Here is a 19,229-nt window from a genome sequence, read left to right as displayed (position 1 = left end):
AACTATATTTTTCAACTCCATCAAAGACTCCAGAAAGATATAGTATTACTTATGTAAACAGGAAGTGCATTCTAAGCAACTTCCAAAATTCTGGAATTGACAGAGACATCTTGCTACCTGGACAGTCATCCAAAGTTTTTTTGTACTTTTGGGTCATCCATCTTCAGCCTGCTGGCCCACAGTATCCAGAAGACTTTTCCATGAAGCAGAAAATTTTAAAGAGAGTTCCACATATATTGGTAGTTTTTCAGTCATTTTCTTCTGTGTCCTGCAAAATGTCTGGCAGACTCTTCCATGAAGCAGGAACCCTGCAGCTTCGTGTCATCTTTAGTCAAGTTCAGCAGTCATTTCTCTTCAGATCCTGCATGTCTAGTTCATCAAACGGTCCAGGCAAGAGCACTTTCTTGCCCAAATGGATAACCAACTCTATAAGGAGCCTCTTCAATACCCATCTTCCTCTCGAAGTAATTGGTTCTGCCAGGAGCAGATGCGTGTCATTGTCATGAAAAGTCCTGAGTTATTAAAACATTTTAAATGCCATATTTTGAAGGTCTCTGAATGATTTGAAGAATACCTATTTAACTGAAATATATCTCTATACATCTAGAAAAAAAAATCTAACAAACATGACTCTAAGCTTGACTATTATAGATGAGTGTCTATTAACTTACATTTCTTATTTATACATTACATTTTTAAATGAGCTGGACAATCATAGCATATTAATTAATATTAGAAATATATATATATACATATATATATATACAATATCACAAAATTGACCTCAAATTTGTATCAATAAAGCAAGATCTATACTAATGCAAAGTGTCCATCTCTTTAGCATATTCCACTTTATGTAAAAAAATATTTACAAGCAATATTTGGGATAAGTGCACAATTCTGTGCAAACTCCTTCCTGTTGTTTATTGGGCAAAGTATTTTCATTGTGGCGGTGTTCACGGCATCATTTCAGAGGGTCTTATTCCATCAAACCACATTGGTCTAGAAGCAATCCACAGGTTCTCATCTTCTGCGAAAACAAAACAAGAAGGTCTTTTCCAAAGTGACGTATCCTTAGACTCAAATACTGGAATCAAGATACCTTTATATTGGTTTAACTTAGTGGTCCATACAATGAAATGTCTCTGTGTACTTAGCTCCTTCACAGTCAAAAATTCAAAGAAGACACATCAATATACATAACCCAGGCTTTCTGTTATTTTTCCATCTTTATGTGGCTTAATCTTTATATACTTCTTTTAATCTATGACTATCTGTACTCTGTCTTTTTAAAGACTTTACCTATTTTTTAAAAGCATTAACTTTATTTTATGACTCTCTATACTGCTTTTCTTCTCTCTTTCAAGCCTATATTTATCCAACACTATGACTCATCTGGCTTTGTCTTTATTGCATATCTGTAATTATTTACTGTCCAGGCATGTTTTTTAAAATTCTAAGCACTTCTTAGAACTTAAGCTGTGTTTTACTATGGTATATACTCGCTCCGCACAGTCCAGCATGGTGGAGCCACTTGTGCCTCTGAGCCATGCACACCTCCCCAGTTCCAGGCACAAAGCTGGTCCATCTTGCCATCAAGCAAGTTGCAGCACACTACTCACAAACCCCATCCAAATACTTGGTCTCTCAAAAAAGCCAGAGGTTATGCCAGCAGCATGGCCCAGAAAGTCATGTTTTAAAATGGTGCAGCTTTTTTTCTGCTATGGCTGAATCAGGGAAACCTCTCTTAATGGAGTTGTGGCAAGCCACCAGCTGAAAAAAATGCAGCTAAACTTTTTTGTCTGTGTCTAGCATTCCATTTCAAGTCCTCTCAGGTTTTACATGAATTTAGTCTACTGTGTTGGCATGCCAATTGGTTGCAGGAGGGGCTGTTTGTGCCCAGCTAACTTAGACCTGAAATAGTCACACAGAAACTGTTTAAATAAATCACTGATTGGCTCATTAGAAGCTGAACTGAATGCTGGGATAAGGAAGAGTGGAGTCAGGGAGATTCCATGGAGACACTGCCAGAGATAGATGTGCTGGAACTTTAGCCAGTAAGCCACTGCCATGTGGTGATACGCAGATTGAAAGAGATTGGTTAGTTTAGGAAAAGAATTAAACAGAAATATACTTAAGGTATTGACCAAACAGTACTGCAAATAATACAGTTTCTTTGTGATTATTTCAGGTCTAAGCTAGCTGGGACAAACGAAGAGCCTCCTCCAACAAAACACAGTGAGAAAGAATGGTATAGCCTGACTTTTCTATATATTTATATTTAATGTTCCCAGCACTATTTGTTGATGAGATTCTCTTTTTTCTCCTAGGGCAACTTTTAGGTCTTACTTAGTTTTAATTGTTATTGATTATATGGAATATTATATGTTAAAATACTAGGTTTTTCTCATGTAGAAAAAATTATTTAACTTACATGTTAATATTCTCTTTTTGAAGTTTTCTTTTTTACATAATTTTTCTTTGTCCTTATACATTTATTATTGATAAGAAGTAACATAACAGAACATAGCTATATTTGACTACTTCAGTCTTCTTTTTTTTTTTTTAGAAAAAGAAAGCAAACTAACATTTTTCATTTTACATGCCAATCCCAGTTCCCACTCCCTCCCATCCTCCCATTTCCTCAGTCTTCCTCTCTGTCCCATTCTCCATCAGAGAGGGTAAGGTACATTGTCTTCAGCAAGGCCAAGGATCCCCCTACTATATCTAGGCTGAGCTAGGTATCCATTCAAAGAGAATGGATTCCCCAAAAGCAAGTACAAGCAGTAGGGATAAATACTGGTCTTACTGCTAGTGGACCCACAGGCATCTCCAGTCAACCCAGAGTGGTTGTACAAGTTTTCATTCCCACCAGCAATGGAGGTATGTTTTCCTTATTTCACATCCTCTCCAACATAAACTATCATTGATGTTTTTGATCTTAGTCATTCAGACTGGCTTAAGATGGTATCTCAGAGTCATTTTGATTTGTATTTCCCTGTTGGCTAAGGATGTTTAACATTTCCTTGTCATTTTTTTACATTTTAAAAAGCTATCTTTTTTTGTTTTATATATCAATCCCTGTCCCACTCCCTACTCTTCTCACATTCTCTCCACCTTTCCCCGAACCCCATCTCCATCCACTCCTCAGAGAGGGTAACGCTTCCCATGGGGAATCAACAGAGTCTAGCACATCGCTTTGAGGCAAAACCAAGGCCCTCTCCACAATATATAGGATGAGCAAGGTATTCATCTAAAGAGAATGGGTTCCCCAAAAGCCAGTATAAGCAATAGGGATAAATCCTGCTCTCATTGCCAGTGGTCCCACAGGATGCCCCAGTCATACAACTGTCATCCACATTCAGAGAGTGTTGTTTAGTTCTATGCTGGTTCCTTCGCTTCAGGCTGGAATTGGTGGACACCCATTAGCTCAAGTAAACTGTTTCAGTGGGTATTTACTGGTGTATCCTTGAGTTAGGTGTACTTCCCATGTCCAGTAGAGGAAAGATCACAAAAGATACATAAGAAATATTCACATAGAAATTGTGGTAGGAAGAATGTCCTTTTGCAAAGAAGAAGTCCATTCCTTGCAAATTAGAGGGCTGTAATAGTATTTTAAGACTCAAGAGCCTTCCACAGTGCTGAGGTATAGTGACTGACAAGGAGCTTTCCAGCATCTTTCTTGTCCACTATTCACTGAAGTTTTATTCATTTCTCAGGGGGACCTTTAGTTCTCATAGTCTGATGAGCATTCTTTGCACTCTCCTTCACCTCAGATTTCACATTTTCTGGAAGAGTCTCTGCTTCTTTCTTTGTCTGATCTATGGAGACAGGCCTTTCTCCAGATTTTTGCTGAACTAATCTAAGTGGGAATTTTTGTCAGAGGTTAATGAATAAAGCATCCACATGCTTTCTGTGAAGAATGGTACTTGATTTTCTTTCTTTTTGGCTTTAGGTTTGACTTTGTCTTACTTTTCTTGAGCTTTAATGTGCCACCAATACTCTTTGTAAAGATGGTATCAACGGTATGATATAGCTTCAATAAAACCTGACTGAATACTATGGTCTACAGTAACCACTCTTGAGTTTATAACTCATCCCACATCTGTAATGTTATTTACGGCATCATGACAACCTTTTTATTACATGTCCTGTCTTAAAACAGGATTGCTTCTTTCTGAAAAGTAATTCTGGACACTGTCACTATTCAAAATGGGGATCCAAGAGCTGCAACTCAAGAGATTCCCAGGAGATTATGTAGTTTATTTACTGCCACCATAATTTCAGAAAAGCCATATGTTAACACCCTTTATCATTTATAATTCTGTTGTTCTATGCCATTGAGCTTTCAGTTTAGGACAAGAAGTACTGTGACTTTTAAAACCACATAGAGAATATTCTAGAAAGATATACAGTGGAAAAAGACATAACTCAAAAGCTGTATGAATCATTTTCTCCTTTTAGGGATAGTTATGTATGTAGAGAATTTGCTCAGGTAATTGTGTAGGAGATGATATCATAAATCAATACATTAAAGGACAAAAATGTGTTAGAGCTTAGTGTTTAAGTTTGTGTTAAGATAGAAATACTTACAGAGCCTTACATGGAGATGTGCATTGAATAGACGTGCAGCATAACAGAGAGCTCTGAAAGTGCTGGTCTTTGAAAATGGGAAATCAGATGAAATCTATTATAGGGGAACAGATTTTACATCATAACTTATAGCAACAATTAAGGGAATACAAGGATCAAGCTTATAAATCCATTTCAATTCATACTAGGATGTGTAACAGTTCACGTCACATGAAAGTATTTCGACAGCATGTTTTTCAAGCACTATAAAATACCCACATAAGGAAATTGCAGGCAAAATAAAAAATGAAACAAAAGGTAATGTTTGAAACTGAATTTTGTTGTATTCTAACTTCTTTCTATGGTTTGGGACAGACAAATTTTGAATGTCTAATTGATGTGGAATTCCCCTCTATATTTTGTGATTACCATTAATGAATAAAGAAACTGCCTTGGCCTGTTGATAGGGCAGAACTTAGGTAGGTTCAGAAAACTGAACTGAATGCTGGGATAAGGAAGGCAAAGAGAGAAAGAGAGAAAGAGGTAGATAGAGAGACAGAGAGAGAGATAGAGAGACAGAGAGACACACAGAGAGAGACAGAAACAGAGAAAGAGAGATAGAGTGATAGAGAGAGACAAAGACAGAAACAGAGAGATACACAGAGAGATATAACATGAAGGGGCCTGCTTGTTGGGGTTTATGTCCTGCCCAGTTCCCCACAGCCGGCAAGCCCCAGATAAAATCGCACAGAGATCTCCATAAGTTATAAAACTGATTGGCCCATTAGCTCAGGCTACTTATTAGCTCTTGTAGTTTATATTAACCCATTATTCTTATCTATGTTAGCCACATGGCTCGATACCTTTCTCAGAGGGACAGTTCACATCTTGCTTCTTTGGTGGTCTGGACAGTACTGAGGAAAGGGCTTCCTCCTTCCTAGAATTCTGTTCTCATCACCCCGCCTTGACTTTCTGTCTTGTTGACCCACCTATACTTCCTGCCTGGCCAATGAGCATTTATTTAAAACATGATTGACAGAATACAGACAATTCTCCTGTGTGAGAGAGAGAGAGAGAGAGAGAGAGAGAGAGAGAGAGAGAGAGATGCCATGGAACAGATGCTGGAGATAGACATGCTGAAACTTTGCTGGTAGGCCATGACCTCATGGTGATGCACAGATTAATGGAGATGGGTTAAATCAATGTGTAAGAGTTAGCCAAAAGGAAGCTAGAGCTAATGGGCCAAACAATGATTTAAATAATATAGTTTCTGTGTAATTATTTTGGGTCTGAGCTGCTGGGTTGCCGGGAAACAAACGAGTGAACTTCTTACAACATCTACTGGATAATATTTCCAGGAAAATGGTACAAATAACACCATTATACAAGAGGATGACAAAACTTCTTGTGGGTCAGAATAGGTCAGAAAAGACAACACAGAAATAAGAAGAAAAGAGAAGCATAAAAGGAGGCAGTGCCATGGTTTTTCAACCACCCAGACCTGAATAACCATACAAAAAGTGTGTTAATTACAACAGTCTTTGACCAATGGCTCAGTATGCCCAGCTAGCTCTTATATCTTAAATTAACCCATTTCTACTAATCAGTGTATCATCACAATGCTGAGGTGTACCGGTAAGTTTCCAGTGTCTTTCTCTTTTTTCAGCTACATGTCATCTGCCTGACTCTGCCTTCTTTCTCCCCATCTTTGATTTGATTTAATCTGTGCATCACAATGAGGTTGTGGCATATCCATAAGGTTCAGGCATCTCTATTCTCTGGCAGCTACATGGTGTCTTCCTGATTCTGAATTTTTATTCCTACATTCAATTTAGTTTTCCCACAAACCTCTATTCTGCCTTGTCATAGGCCAAAGCAGTTTCTTTATTAACCCATAATAATAAAACATATTCACAACATACTGAGGGGAATACCATATCAGAGAAGAATAAGAGATGAACTGATGTAAAATTAGTGTAGGAAGAACAGTAGAAAACAATAGAAAAAGGTTCTGTTTGGGTTATTTTGATGCTATGGAGTGTCAGTCTAGGATCATGATATATCATTTACTCATGTTTAAATATTACAATGCAGTAAAGACAGAATTGTGAATTAATAAATAAATCCTTGCGAAATTTGGAATCAGTCTATTTCAAGGCCCAGTTATAACACTCACAGGCCTATACCCAAAGGATGCTCCAGCCTGCCATAAGGACATCTGCTTAACTATGGTGTTTTGTTTGTTTATTTCTTTTTGTTTTTCCAGACAGTTTTTTTTCTGTGTCACAGTCTTAGCTGTCCTGGAATCAGCTCCAAAGTCCAGACTGGATTTGAATTGACTGAGATTCATTAACCTCTGCCTTCCAAGTGCTGGGGTTAAACACATGTATCACCAACGCCTGGCTGTTCTACTTTGTTTAAAACAGCTTTCTTCATAATAGTCAGGAATTGGAAACAATTTAGATATCTCTCAACTAAAATATGGGTAAAGAAAATGAGAAACATTTACAGAAGGGGATATTACCCAACTGTTTAAAAAAAAACATGAAATTTGCATCATCCAGGGTAAGATAACCCAGACCCAGAAAGACAACTTTGGTTTGGAGTCAATCATAAGTGGGTATTAGTTGGTAAATAAATGATAATCAAACTACAATCAACAGAACAAGAGCAGTTATGTTTACAGGCAGGCTATACTGGGGAAGCCTGGATCTCTCTATAAGCATAAATAGAATAGATTCTTCATGTGGACTAACTGCAGGTGGGTATGGGAATGTGAGGGATGAGTTGCAGCTGATGGAGGGAGAGAATACTAGAAGAGACTGCTGGAATTGTGTGGTAGTTTGGAGCAGTGTAGTAACCTAGTGCAGTGGAAAATACATGGAGTTTATGGCCCTACTAGAACTCCTAGTAATGTATAATACAGAGTCTGAACTGGCCATCTTTTATAGACAGGCAAGACTCCTGGTTATGGTACTGGGTTACATTTGGTTGAATTATTGGTTGGGAATGTCTTGTGGAGATGCCTAAACAACCATAGCTTATGCTAGGATAGAGTTTAACTCTCTGAAAACTGAGAGAGGGGCCCAATTGCAAGAGAAACATCCCTACAGCTCTTTGAACATACAGAGGTGTTGAAAGGAGTGAGCCGCTTGTTTGTCCTGCCCACCCAGAACTGAAATAATCACACAGAAATTGCATTAATTAAATAACTGTGTTTCCCATAAGCTCTAGCTTCTTATTGGCTAACCCTTACATCTTAATTTTAAGCAATTTCTATTAATCTGTATATTCCCATGAGGTCATGGCCTATGTCTATCTCTGGCAGCAGATCCATGCCATCCCCTGACTCCACTCTTCTTTCTCCCAGCATTCAGATCAGTCCTCTCCACCTAAGTTCTGCTCTATCAACAGGCCAATACAGTTTCTTTATTCATTAATGGTAATCATAACACACAGAGGGGACTCCCACATCACCTCTCCTTTTCTCTTTAAATAAAAAAGCCAATTTAATCTTTAACATAGTAATATTATATATAACAAAACTGGTGTTAAGCAAAAATTACAGTCACAATATTCCTATTTACTTTATCCTTTATCATAACTAAGGAAATCTACAACTATAACTATCTATTTTTCAACTCCATCAAAGACTCCAGAAGGATATACTATTACCTAAGTATACAAGAAGTTCATTGTAAGCAACTTCCAAAACTCTAGAAATGACAGAGACATCTCATTGCCTTGACAATTACCCAAAGTTCTTCTGTACTATTGAGGCATTCATCTTCAGCCTACAGGCCCATAGTATCTGTCAGACTTTTTCATGAGGCAGGAAATTTCAAAGACAGTTCAGTCACTTTCTTCTGTGACATGCAGAATGACTAGCAGACTCACTCTTTCATGAAGCAGGATCCCTGAAGGATCATCTCACCTCTAGGCAAATTCAGCAGTCATTTCTCTGTGAATCCTGCATGTCCAGTTCATGTAACAATCTCCATAAGGAGCCTCTTCTACGTCCATCTTCCTCTGGAAGTAGATTGGTGCTGCCAGGAGCAGATATGTCTCACTGTCATGAAAAGTCCTAAATTTTTAAAATATTTAAATGCCATATTCTGAAGCTCTCTGAAAGATTTGAAGAATACCTAATTAACTGAAGCATATCTATCTCTATTTATCTAGAAAATCTAACACGATTACAATTTTGACTATTATAGATGACTCTATTTACCTATATTTCTTAATTATACATTACATTTTAAAATGAACTATTTTAACACAATATCTTAATCAAGAGCATAAATATACATTTACAGTATAACCAAATTTTTCTTAAATTGTATCAATAAACCAAGATCCCTACCAATATAAATTATTCATATCTTTATCATATCCCCCTTTAAATGTAAATAAACATTCATAGACAATATTTGGGAATGTGGGCATAGTTCTGTCCATAATACTTCCTGCTGTTTGGGGGTGCTGTTAATCAGGTATTTCATGGTGTATCCTGTGTGCAAGGTTCATCTCAGTTATCAGTTGGGTGAAGTATTTTCTTGTGAGGGTATTCATAGCAACCTTTCAGGGGCTCTTGTTCCATGAAACCATATTGGTCTGGAAGTAATCCATAGGTTCTCAGCTTCTATAGAAACAAGAGAAGAACTTTTCCAAAGCAACATATCCTTAGACCCAAATTTGGAAGTCATGATATCTTTATAATATACATGCTAGTTTAGCTTAGCAGTCCATACAATGAAATGTCTCTCTGTATTTAGCTCATTCACAGTCAAAAAATTCAAAGAAGACACAGAAATATACATAATCCAGACTCTCTGTGTATATTCTATCTCTACGTGGCTGATTTATTTTTAGTTTATTATTTCTGTACTCTTTCTCTTTAAAGAGTTTACACCCTCTTTTTAACGCATTAACTTTATTTTACAACTCTCTATACTCTTTTTATTCTCTCTCCCAAGCTTATGTACTTTTATCCAACTCTACGACTCATCCGGATTTGTTTTTATTGCATTTCTGTAATTCTTCACAGTTTTGAAGAGCTTTTAAAATGCTAAGCACTTCTTAAAACTTGAGCTGTACCATTTGTATGATATATACAATACTTCTTGTTCACTCTGCACAGTCCAGCATGGTGGAGCTGCTCAAAACCTCTGAGAGACATGCACCGTACCCCATCTCTAGGCACAGAGGTGGTCCATGCCACCATTAAGCAAGATACACCAGTCTGCTCACAAACTCCATCCAAATGCTCTGTTTCCCAAAAGACTCAGAGGTCACACTTGCAACATAGTCTAGAAAGCCAGCATTTAAAAATGGCTGCAGCTTTTTTATGCCATGACTGAATTAGAAAAATCTCTCTTATAGGAGTTGCAGCTCGCCTTCATCAAACAGCAAGAAGCTGTGTTAAACTCTGGGTTTTTTTGTCTAGAATTATTTTACCCTCTCTCATTTTACATGGATTTAGTTGGCCACATGGGCAACAGTTTGTTGCAAGAAGCTAGGAGCTTTTTCATCCCAGCCACCCAGAACTGAAATAATCATACAGAAACTGTATTAATTAAATTACTGTTTGACCCATTAGCTCTAGCTTCTCATTGTCTAACTCTTACATCTTAATTAAACCCATTTCTATTAATCTGTATACCACCACGCAGTTGTGGCCTACCAGTAAAGTTTCAGCACATCTATCTCTGGTGGCAGATCTATGGCATCCCCTGACTCTGCTCTTCTTTCTAGAAGCATTCAGTCCAGTCCTCCCCACATACATAAGCCTATCAACAGACCAAGGCAGTTTCTTTATTCATTAATGGTAATTACAGCACTCAAAGGGGATTCTCACATTACAGAGGTCAAGGTGGTACAGACTTGCAGCCTTCACCCCTACATTCTAGTCCCTTTAGCACATGAAAGAACTCTTCAGGCTACAAAACGAGAAATCTGTACACTAACTCAGCAACAAAACCCTCCACCTATACTCTGTCATGACAGCAAGATGTTCTGGGGCAATGATCTTGCAGAACTTGTCAGAGTGGCCAGCCCATTTTTGGTCTAACTTCAGGCCCATCCCCTAGACGGAACACATGCTCTGACTGGTCAGAGACCAGGTACTGTACAGTCTACAGACCTAGGTAGAACTAATCTGGCAAAAAATCAATGAAATGATGCCTAATGATAATTTGCTGTTTTCATAGATCAGTACTTATTCCAGTTGCAATCATAGAGACTTTCTCTAGCAGTAGATGGGAGCATGTATAGAGACCCACTGTCAGAAATTATACATATAGAGAACATCTAAATTGGGCATCTCCTTTAGGTCCTTCCCCTTCAAAATTAGGGAGCTTTGGATTAGTGGTTGAAGAAAGATCATCCGGGTTAGAGGAAACCAGGTCAACAAGGACTACTATGTCTGTTAAGTAGTTATAACATGGGCTCATTAATTGAAATTGCAAGCATTGAGGATGCATGAGTGTGTATATTTGCATATTTGTGAAAATGATTATCTGGGTATTGTGGGATTTCTAACAGTGTGTATGAGAGATGAAACAATGGTGCTTACCTTATGGTTTTCTAGGATCATGCATGAAGGACAGAGAATGGTATCACTGAATTACTTAGGTCCCCTTTTTTAACTGAACTAATTTGCAAAATTCCTGTTAGCAAATGAAAATATTATGTAGTTTGTTACTGTATGTAGGTCTGCATATATGAATATATTTTGTGATATATTCATATTATATTTGCAAGATAAGTTTAAGTAAAATCTTTGTGTTGCCACTATAAGGAGAGTTTCTTCTTGTAAAGGACTCTTATCAGGGCCTCTTTCATATCTCTGTTCCTCAGGCTGTAAATGAAGGGATTCAGCATAGGAGTCACCACTGTGTACATCATGGCCATGGCTGTCTCCTTTGCAGTGGAGTTATTATCTGATGAACATAGGTAGAGACCAATAATTGTCCCATAGAACAGTGAGACCACAGACAGGTGGGAGCCACAAGTGGAGAAGACCTTGTGGATAACCCGCGTAGATGAAACCTTTAGGATGGAGCAGACAATTTGTACATAGGACACAATGATCAGTAAGAATGGAATGACAATAACGAGCCCTCCCATGATAAATGTCATTAATTCATTAATATGAGTGTCAGAACAAGCCAACTTGAGCAGGGCAGATATGTCACAGAAAAAGTGTGGGATCACATTGTCTTCACAGAATGACAATCTGGCCACTAGTAGGGTATGCATCATTGCATTGAGTGTGACCAGCACCCAGCACAGCACCATCAGGCACATACATAGTTTCGGGCTTATGATGCTCGTGTAATGAAGGGGGAAGCAGATGGCCACATATCGGTCATAGGCCATGACCACAAGAAGGAAGCTCTCCATGTTTCCAAAATACAATAAAAAGTACATTTGTATCAGACAACCTGTATAGGTGATGTATGGATCATGGCTCAGCAAGTTCTGCAGCAACTTGGGCATTGTGACAGAGGAGAAGCAGAGGTCAGAGAAGGATAAGTTGCTGAGAAAGAAGTACATGGGTGTGTGCAGATGGGAGTCCATGTGAATGAGGATGATGATGATGAGGTTCCCAAGAATGGTAGTGAGGTACATGGCCAGGAACAGTGCATAAGACAGGTCCTTGTGCTCTTGGGGAATGGGCAGGCCCAGGAGGAGGAAGTGGGAGATGACAGTTTGGTTGTCCATTACCATTCTTCATCTCCAGAATCCTAATGAGAAAATATTTGTATCCCTTAAAGTTTAAAGTAAAAGTGAACATATACTTAGGATATATCTTTTACCACAATGGATCTGATAGTCAGCATAGTAATTATAATCTCAAACTCCAAATGTCTATAATCAAAACCATCAATGAATTTTGTCATCTTATCTAAACAGGTTTCTATTCCCATCCTTTCCTAGACAGTTTTATGCCATTTCTAGGGAGATACAAAATAGCCTAACGCTTCTCTCTCCTGTTCTCTGATTAACTGTTGTTTGTAATTTGTTCATCTGTAATTTGCTTTACATTATTTTGCATAATGAATGTTCTTGAAGAATTTGGATAAATTTTATCATCATAATATCATACAAATGTCAAGAATGTTTCTTGCCTTTGATTACCATTGCAAACTCAGACTTTCATATCTCTGTAACATACATATTTCTGTACCACTGTTCACTAATCATCTTCCCTCTATTGTACATACAACATGCAGCAGAAGCTCAAAAGACCCATGTGACTTTTCCTGTCTTCACCCTGTTGTCTCCCAAAGCATTCCTCATTCTTCTATTTTTCCCATATTTCATAATGTAGTAAAAGAAATTCATGTTTGAGTCACAAATCTGTAAATTTTAAACCATTCCTTTTTTTTCTTATCTTGAACTGCCGTCATGTATTATACAGAATTTCTCCTTTATTATTCTCCTATTTCATCAATTCCTTCCTGTGAGATTGTATTCATATATGAGGGTCACATCTTGTCTTTACTGGAATACAAAAGCAGACTCTGTTCATGTCTACATTCTCATGTCCTCTGAGTCTTTTCTTCTCTTTCAACCTGATGCATTTACACTGCTCATCCAAACAGAGTAGTTCCATCATCTCTTGTCTGATTTATTCTTCATATTACCACTATTTTCCTTAGGACAAAAGCTCCTATCAGGGACACAAGCGTTGTTTCATTATCTCACAGTGGCCAATGGTATATCCCCTTATGTTCTCACAGTGACACTTGCTTTTCTCTCTTCATCACTGTTAGGGTTACAACTCTTCACCTTCCCATTTCAGAGTTTCTTCTCTACTTCCCTAACACTTTCTTTCCTCTGTTCCTCTTTCATCTGCTTCATCCTCACTCATATATAATGGATATTACTTGGCACAAACACTGCTACATTTACTCTATTTCTCAATATGTGAGACCTTCAACTGTGTTCCATAGTATACTATATGTATCCCACAAACTAATACTTTAATCACTGCTTTAAGGTATATCATCACCTGTAAACTATGTGGATGAAAGGTCTCATATGCTCTCTTATTTATAATAATTCTTAATTATTATTACTATTATTAATATTAATATTGATATTAATATTAATTAATTAATTATTAATGATAATATTAATAATATAATAATATTATTATTATTACTAATTCCACCTAGTTCTAATACATGTCATGATGCTTGAATTTCTTCAGTGAATGTTAGGTACCTGCTGCTTAAATTAATGTTGATTTCTTTAACTTCAACAGTAGAAAAATCCCCCTTTATAGACTTAATCAATTAGCCATAAATTGTACATTTCATAATGAGTGTAAAAAACCTAATGTTGCATTTCTGCAGTGTCAGAGTTAGTCAATTCCTCAGTAATATTGATGACTCCAAATCATATCCATGTGCTTTAATCCGCAAAATGTCATTGATATTGATGCAGAAGACAGGATGGGAAGTTTTATGAACAATATAAAAAGGAAACAACAAATTTGATTGGATTTTCACCTAAGTTATTCCTCAGATTATAGCATGCATGGCTAGTTTATGTATCAGGTGGTTAAAGTCTGATACCAATTTTTGACAAAAACTATTTGCTGTGAAGGCATTCTCTATTGTTTTTCAAGATAGAGTTTCTTAGTATAACTATGCAGCTATTGTGTAAATGTCATTTAATATGCATAATTTGAATAAAGTGCCTAACACTTCATAACATAATGAGCTTCATGAAATCACATGAAGGAATTAGAAGAAAAGACACCTCCACAAAAGAAAAAATTGCATTTTTGCCAAAGATACAACACTGTAGCCTACACTCTTTCCCTGAATGCCAGTATCCTAGGAACTTGTTAAAATGTTGTCCTTATTTTATTCTCACTGTGCAGTCTGTATCCTAAGGCACATGCATGAGTGCCCCCTGACCTCATCTGACAGTTTTGATTCTGTGCAACACTGGTGAATGAACCTATAAAGTTTCTCAAAATTGACAGCAGAGTAAATACATCAAAGGATCTACAGAACTTCCTCTGATATGTACACATATGTTTGCTGATATCTTTCAGACTTACAATGTTCATCACAGCTGATTTAAGAGTTACACATGTAAACATTGAGAATTAGCATTACAGAGGGCAAAGCATGTAGGAAAAAGAAATCATGCACCATTTCAAAATATGCTTTCCTCATGTATCCAATTCTGGCTTCTAACATACAGCACTCATTCTCTGCTTCCCAAGCACTGCCACTATAGGCATGTGTTACCATGCCCAGTTTATGCCCAGTTTCTCCTCCTCTAAATAAACAGTACTTTTGTGTAAGACGGCATGTGTGCAAGGTGAGAAGCCAGAGGAATCACCATCAACAATTATCACTCATAGGCCAATGGACTTTATACCATCTTTAGATATTTATCCCACTGTAGTGAAATTGAAGAGCAAATAAAAATCCCAGGTGATATTTCTCTAATGTTTGTTACATTTACCTATCATCCTGCATTCTGTAGAAGCACTGAGTTGAAAAGTAGCTCTTCTTGTACTTTTACATGAGCACCTACCTATATGATATAATGCCTTTGTTGATGGACTACACTTAGGAGCAATCACAGATATTAGAACCAAGACACTGATTTGGGAAACTGTACAGATAAAACTAATCATTCTCTTGGATCATTCAGAGTGTTTTAAGACCCCACAGGCAAAGGTATAGTAAACAATCATTCAACATTACAACAGTGAATTCCATCTCACAGTGCTTTTCTCAGGTGGAAATGGTGTCATACCGAGAGAAAATTATATAATGTGTAATTGTAATGAGCCCATACATATGAACGTGGTTATATGATTATCATGAAACAAATATATGTACAGTGTGGTAAAGTCCTAGGAGACAGAGAAGGAAGAATGTTTTCATACCTGGAAAACTATCTAGCATCTCACTGGAAATTCATAGGGAATGAGAGCAAGACACTGGTTTATTTTCCTGAATGTACCTGGGTCTGCTGAGTCAAAGTTTCTGATTCAAGATCCTGCTCACCTTCATTTTATTTGCAGGCAAAGGAACTAATGGTGTCTATACTCATATCTTTGCCACATCCCCACTCACATACCCCTGTGGCCATCATAGGGCCTTGGGGAGCCCAAGGAGCTCCCATAGGAGCCCAGATCCTGTATAACTCATTAAGGATTTAGCAATTACCCAGTAGCTTTCTAGGACCAATTTACCCCATGGATCTCTAGTGGAGACCAATTATTATCACATATTACTCCTTTCCATACTTAGAGGAAGGCAAAATTTAAAAACTTACAATTTAAAAATAATTTTTAAAAACATTTAAACAAATAGCAGCAACAAGGAAGCCTCAAAAGACTGGAAACATGCAAACTTCTTACCTGTTCAGGCAATGTACAGGGGGATTTGCTACACTGGAGCAGACTTTCCTAGCAGTAATAGTGAAAAAGTGTGTCTGAAAAATCACTGCAAATCATCAGGAATTATTTGTTCATGATTTAAAGTGTCTTACATAATAAAATTTTACACAAGAAGCTATCTGCAGTTTTTCGTTTGGTGGTGGGGAGTCTAAGCCTTGCCTTTAATCTCTCCAGCCCATCTTAATAGTTTGTAAGCAGAATGAGACAGAAGAAAACCACACAAATTGGGGAGGCTCTCTAGGGCAGCATCTTAACAGAAATACAGTCTTCTGGAAATTTTTAAACTTCATCAACTAACTTTCAATATGTACCAATATGTGAAAAGTCAGGAATATGACATACAAATGGCATGTTTAATGCATCCTTAATCTAATAGGAAAACAATCCACCTTCCTATCCATGTCTACTCATTTTGTCTTCTGGCCTCTCTATGAAAATCATCATTGTACCTACTATGACCTTTGTACCACCCCCTCTCCTTACAAGTGAGATTACTTTCCAATTTCATGTTCTATTAGGTCACCCTTGACCACGAGTCTGTAGGTGGTATTTATAATTCCTTCCTTCATAACAATTTCATGGACTGACAGTCACCACTTGGATGACGTTCTGTCTGTGATAATGACATAGAAAATTTTTTTTGAGAAAGTAATTTTATTAAATTATAAAAGTTTCCATTTCCGCCCCTCCTCCCAACACCCTCCCACTCCCCCCACTCCCTCTTCTCCTCCCTCTCAATCCCTAAGAGCAGTCAGGGTTTCCTGCCCTATGGGGAGTTCAAGTTCCTCCCTCCTCCCTCCAGGTCCAGGAAGGTGAGTATTCAAACAGAATGAATCCCCAAAATCCAGTATATGCAGAGGAAACAAGTCCCAGTGTCATTATCAATGACTTTTCAGAAAGTCTCTGGGCCAGCCACATTCAGAGAATCCGGCCACATTCAGAGAATCTGGTTGGATCATGAGCCCCCCAAGGTCCAAATGAGGAGCAGAAGGAGGAAGAAAATGAAAAAGTAAATCAGGACTGCGAGGGATGCGATCACCCACTGATACAAGGGGACTGATCTAATGAGAGTTCACCAAGGCCAGTTGGACAGGGACTGAACGAGGACATAGAAAATTTTATCCCCAGGCAATCTTGATCCTTATAGGTCTAACCTTTACTCGGCTCTTAGAGTAAATACATGTATAACTTGTGTTTTAGAATGTGGAAATAGTAATTGGGATCAAAGAATGTATCCAGGATTGTAGACACTCTGCTGCCAGTTTGGCTTATGTAGAAGAACCACATCTTCCTTGCTAGTAAATTGGTTTCAATTACTCCATCTACTGTCAGTGTTTTGGTAGAAACAAGAAGCAAAAAGAGATAGTATGGCATGCTTAAGTTTCAGTTTATCATCCCTGAGTACTTAGATATTCACTTACATAAATATAGCTAAATAACCTTAGTACTTTCAGTGTCATTCAAAACAATTTATGCTGCATTCTAGAACTCATAACCCCTGAAAAATGTTCTATTGTCCATTCATACATATGCTCACCTCAAGCCAACCACATGCAATTCCTTTGTACTTTTTTTGTGTAGATTTTCTGTTCTTGGTATTTCATGTGAATGCTCTTGATAGCCAGCCTCTTTCTATTAGCATGTTTCCAAAGTTCATTGGTGTAATTCTATGTGCAAATAGATGACTTTTTTATTGACAAATAATAGTATGCCGCTGCACAGATATGCGTTGGTTATTTCCTTAATCACTGGTTGATGTCTTTTCCCCTTAGGGATATTAATAAGTATAACATCTGTGAATGTTAATGTACAGTCCTTTATTTGAATCAATTATTGTAAGTATAAACCTAGTCCTATGGTGATTCCATATTAAAAGATTTTACTCCCTTTAATATTTTAATATATTGTAAATTAAAAACTCTTCATATTTAAATTAGGCTATAGGTAGTTGGTTTCCTTTTGTCATTTTCATTATACTTAATTTTGTTCAACATGTGCTTAATGCCTTTTTTACCCCATCTCTCTATCCCCATCTCTGCTGTAACCCTGTTGAAATTTAATATTACTTCTTCTACTTTCATGTTAAATGTATTCTGCTGTCCTACATCTCCTTCTTGAGGCTTCCAGTTTTTACTATTACAAGTATTCTCTTTTAGTGTTCTGCCTTCTATACACAATCTCACATAAATACAAACATATATCAGTTATTAATGGTGCTATAGAGATGAGTCAGTGGTTAAGTGTATTTCCTGCTACTGCATAGATTATATTCCTTTCCCAGCACCAATGGGGCAGTTCACAATCATTTGCAATTCTAATTCTAGGAGATCCATCCCTCTTCTGGTCTCTATGTCCCCCAGGTGTGAATGTGTTACAGTATTTACATATGCATAGGCAAATACTTATACACATAAAATTTAAAAATTTGTTTTTCAAGTTATTTATTTGAATTATGCTAGTTTAGTAAAATGGTGGTCATAGGTTATTCTCTGAGACCCATGACTTCACTCCCTCTCAAGTACTTGGTTCCACAAATAAATCTACAGGACAACTCCTACACTTGAATTAAATCCATTGTTTTTAAGTTCTTATTTTCACTTTTCTTTTATCAACTCTAGGCATCTAAGATGATTCGATTTTCTTGTTATGGTTAGCAGATCATGAATAGTCATGGACATGCAAATATACCTGGAGAGGTTGTGAGTACTCAGTGCATTTGTTCAGGAGTGTTAGAGAATATGGTAATTCTGTTTTGATTATAGTAAGAAAGGCACATACTCATCTAAATATCAGCTACACCTGTTTACACTTTGGTCACCAGTGAATAAGGGCTCCTTGACTTTGCTTGGTGACATTTGCTTTCTTGATGATGGTCTTTCTTTCTGGAATGAAATGGAATCTCAATGTAGTTCTGTTTTGATTGTCCTGGTGTCAAGGAATGCTGAATACTTTAAAACATGTAGAGCAGCCATTTGCTTGTCTTCTTTGGAGAACTCTCCCTGTGTTTCCTTTTGCCCATTTCATTAGATTTCTTGTTTCTGTATTCTTTGAATTTTTGAATTCTTTTTTTTATTGTGAATACTAATCTTCTGTGCATCTGAAAAAGATTTTCACATACTCTTAGTGTTGTTCTTTTCAATCTGGAAACTTTTTTCTTTGCTGTTCTGAAGGTACTTTTAATTAAAAATATCCTGTCTGTTGATGGCTGTGATGATTA

At 37.2% G+C, this 19,229-nt stretch overlaps 1 protein-coding gene and 1 pseudogene across 1 annotated transcript; both read right to left on the bottom strand.

The window, feature by feature from the left end:
• The window catches only part of LOC125409558 (mediator of RNA polymerase II transcription subunit 6-like), a 58,380-nt pseudogene extending 54,101 nt beyond the window's left edge, over nucleotides 1–4,279 (bottom strand).
• A 7,085-nt stretch (nucleotides 4,280–11,364) lies between these two features.
• LOC125409243 (olfactory receptor 1468-like) lies at nucleotides 11,365–12,303 on the bottom strand. Its single transcript, XM_048448053.3, has one exon. The coding sequence runs from the start codon at nucleotides 12,301–12,303 to the stop codon at nucleotides 11,365–11,367; it is 939 nt and encodes a 312-aa protein (XP_048304010.1).
• Nucleotides 12,304–19,229: the final 6,926 nt, after the last annotated feature.

Source organism: Myodes glareolus, chromosome 9, assembly GCF_982192425.1.
Source record: "Myodes glareolus chromosome 9, mMyoGla1.1, whole genome shotgun sequence".
Classification (NCBI taxonomy): Eukaryota; Metazoa; Chordata; class Mammalia; order Rodentia; family Cricetidae; genus Myodes; species Myodes glareolus.
Note: the sequence above shows the minus strand (reverse complement) of the source record. Positions and strands in the feature narration are given on the sequence as shown.

Coding starts and splice junctions, on each gene's coding strand:
- LOC125409243 (XM_048448053.3), bottom strand. CDS start 12,303: ATGGTAATGGACAACCAAACTGTCATCTCCCACTTCCTCCTCCTGGGC.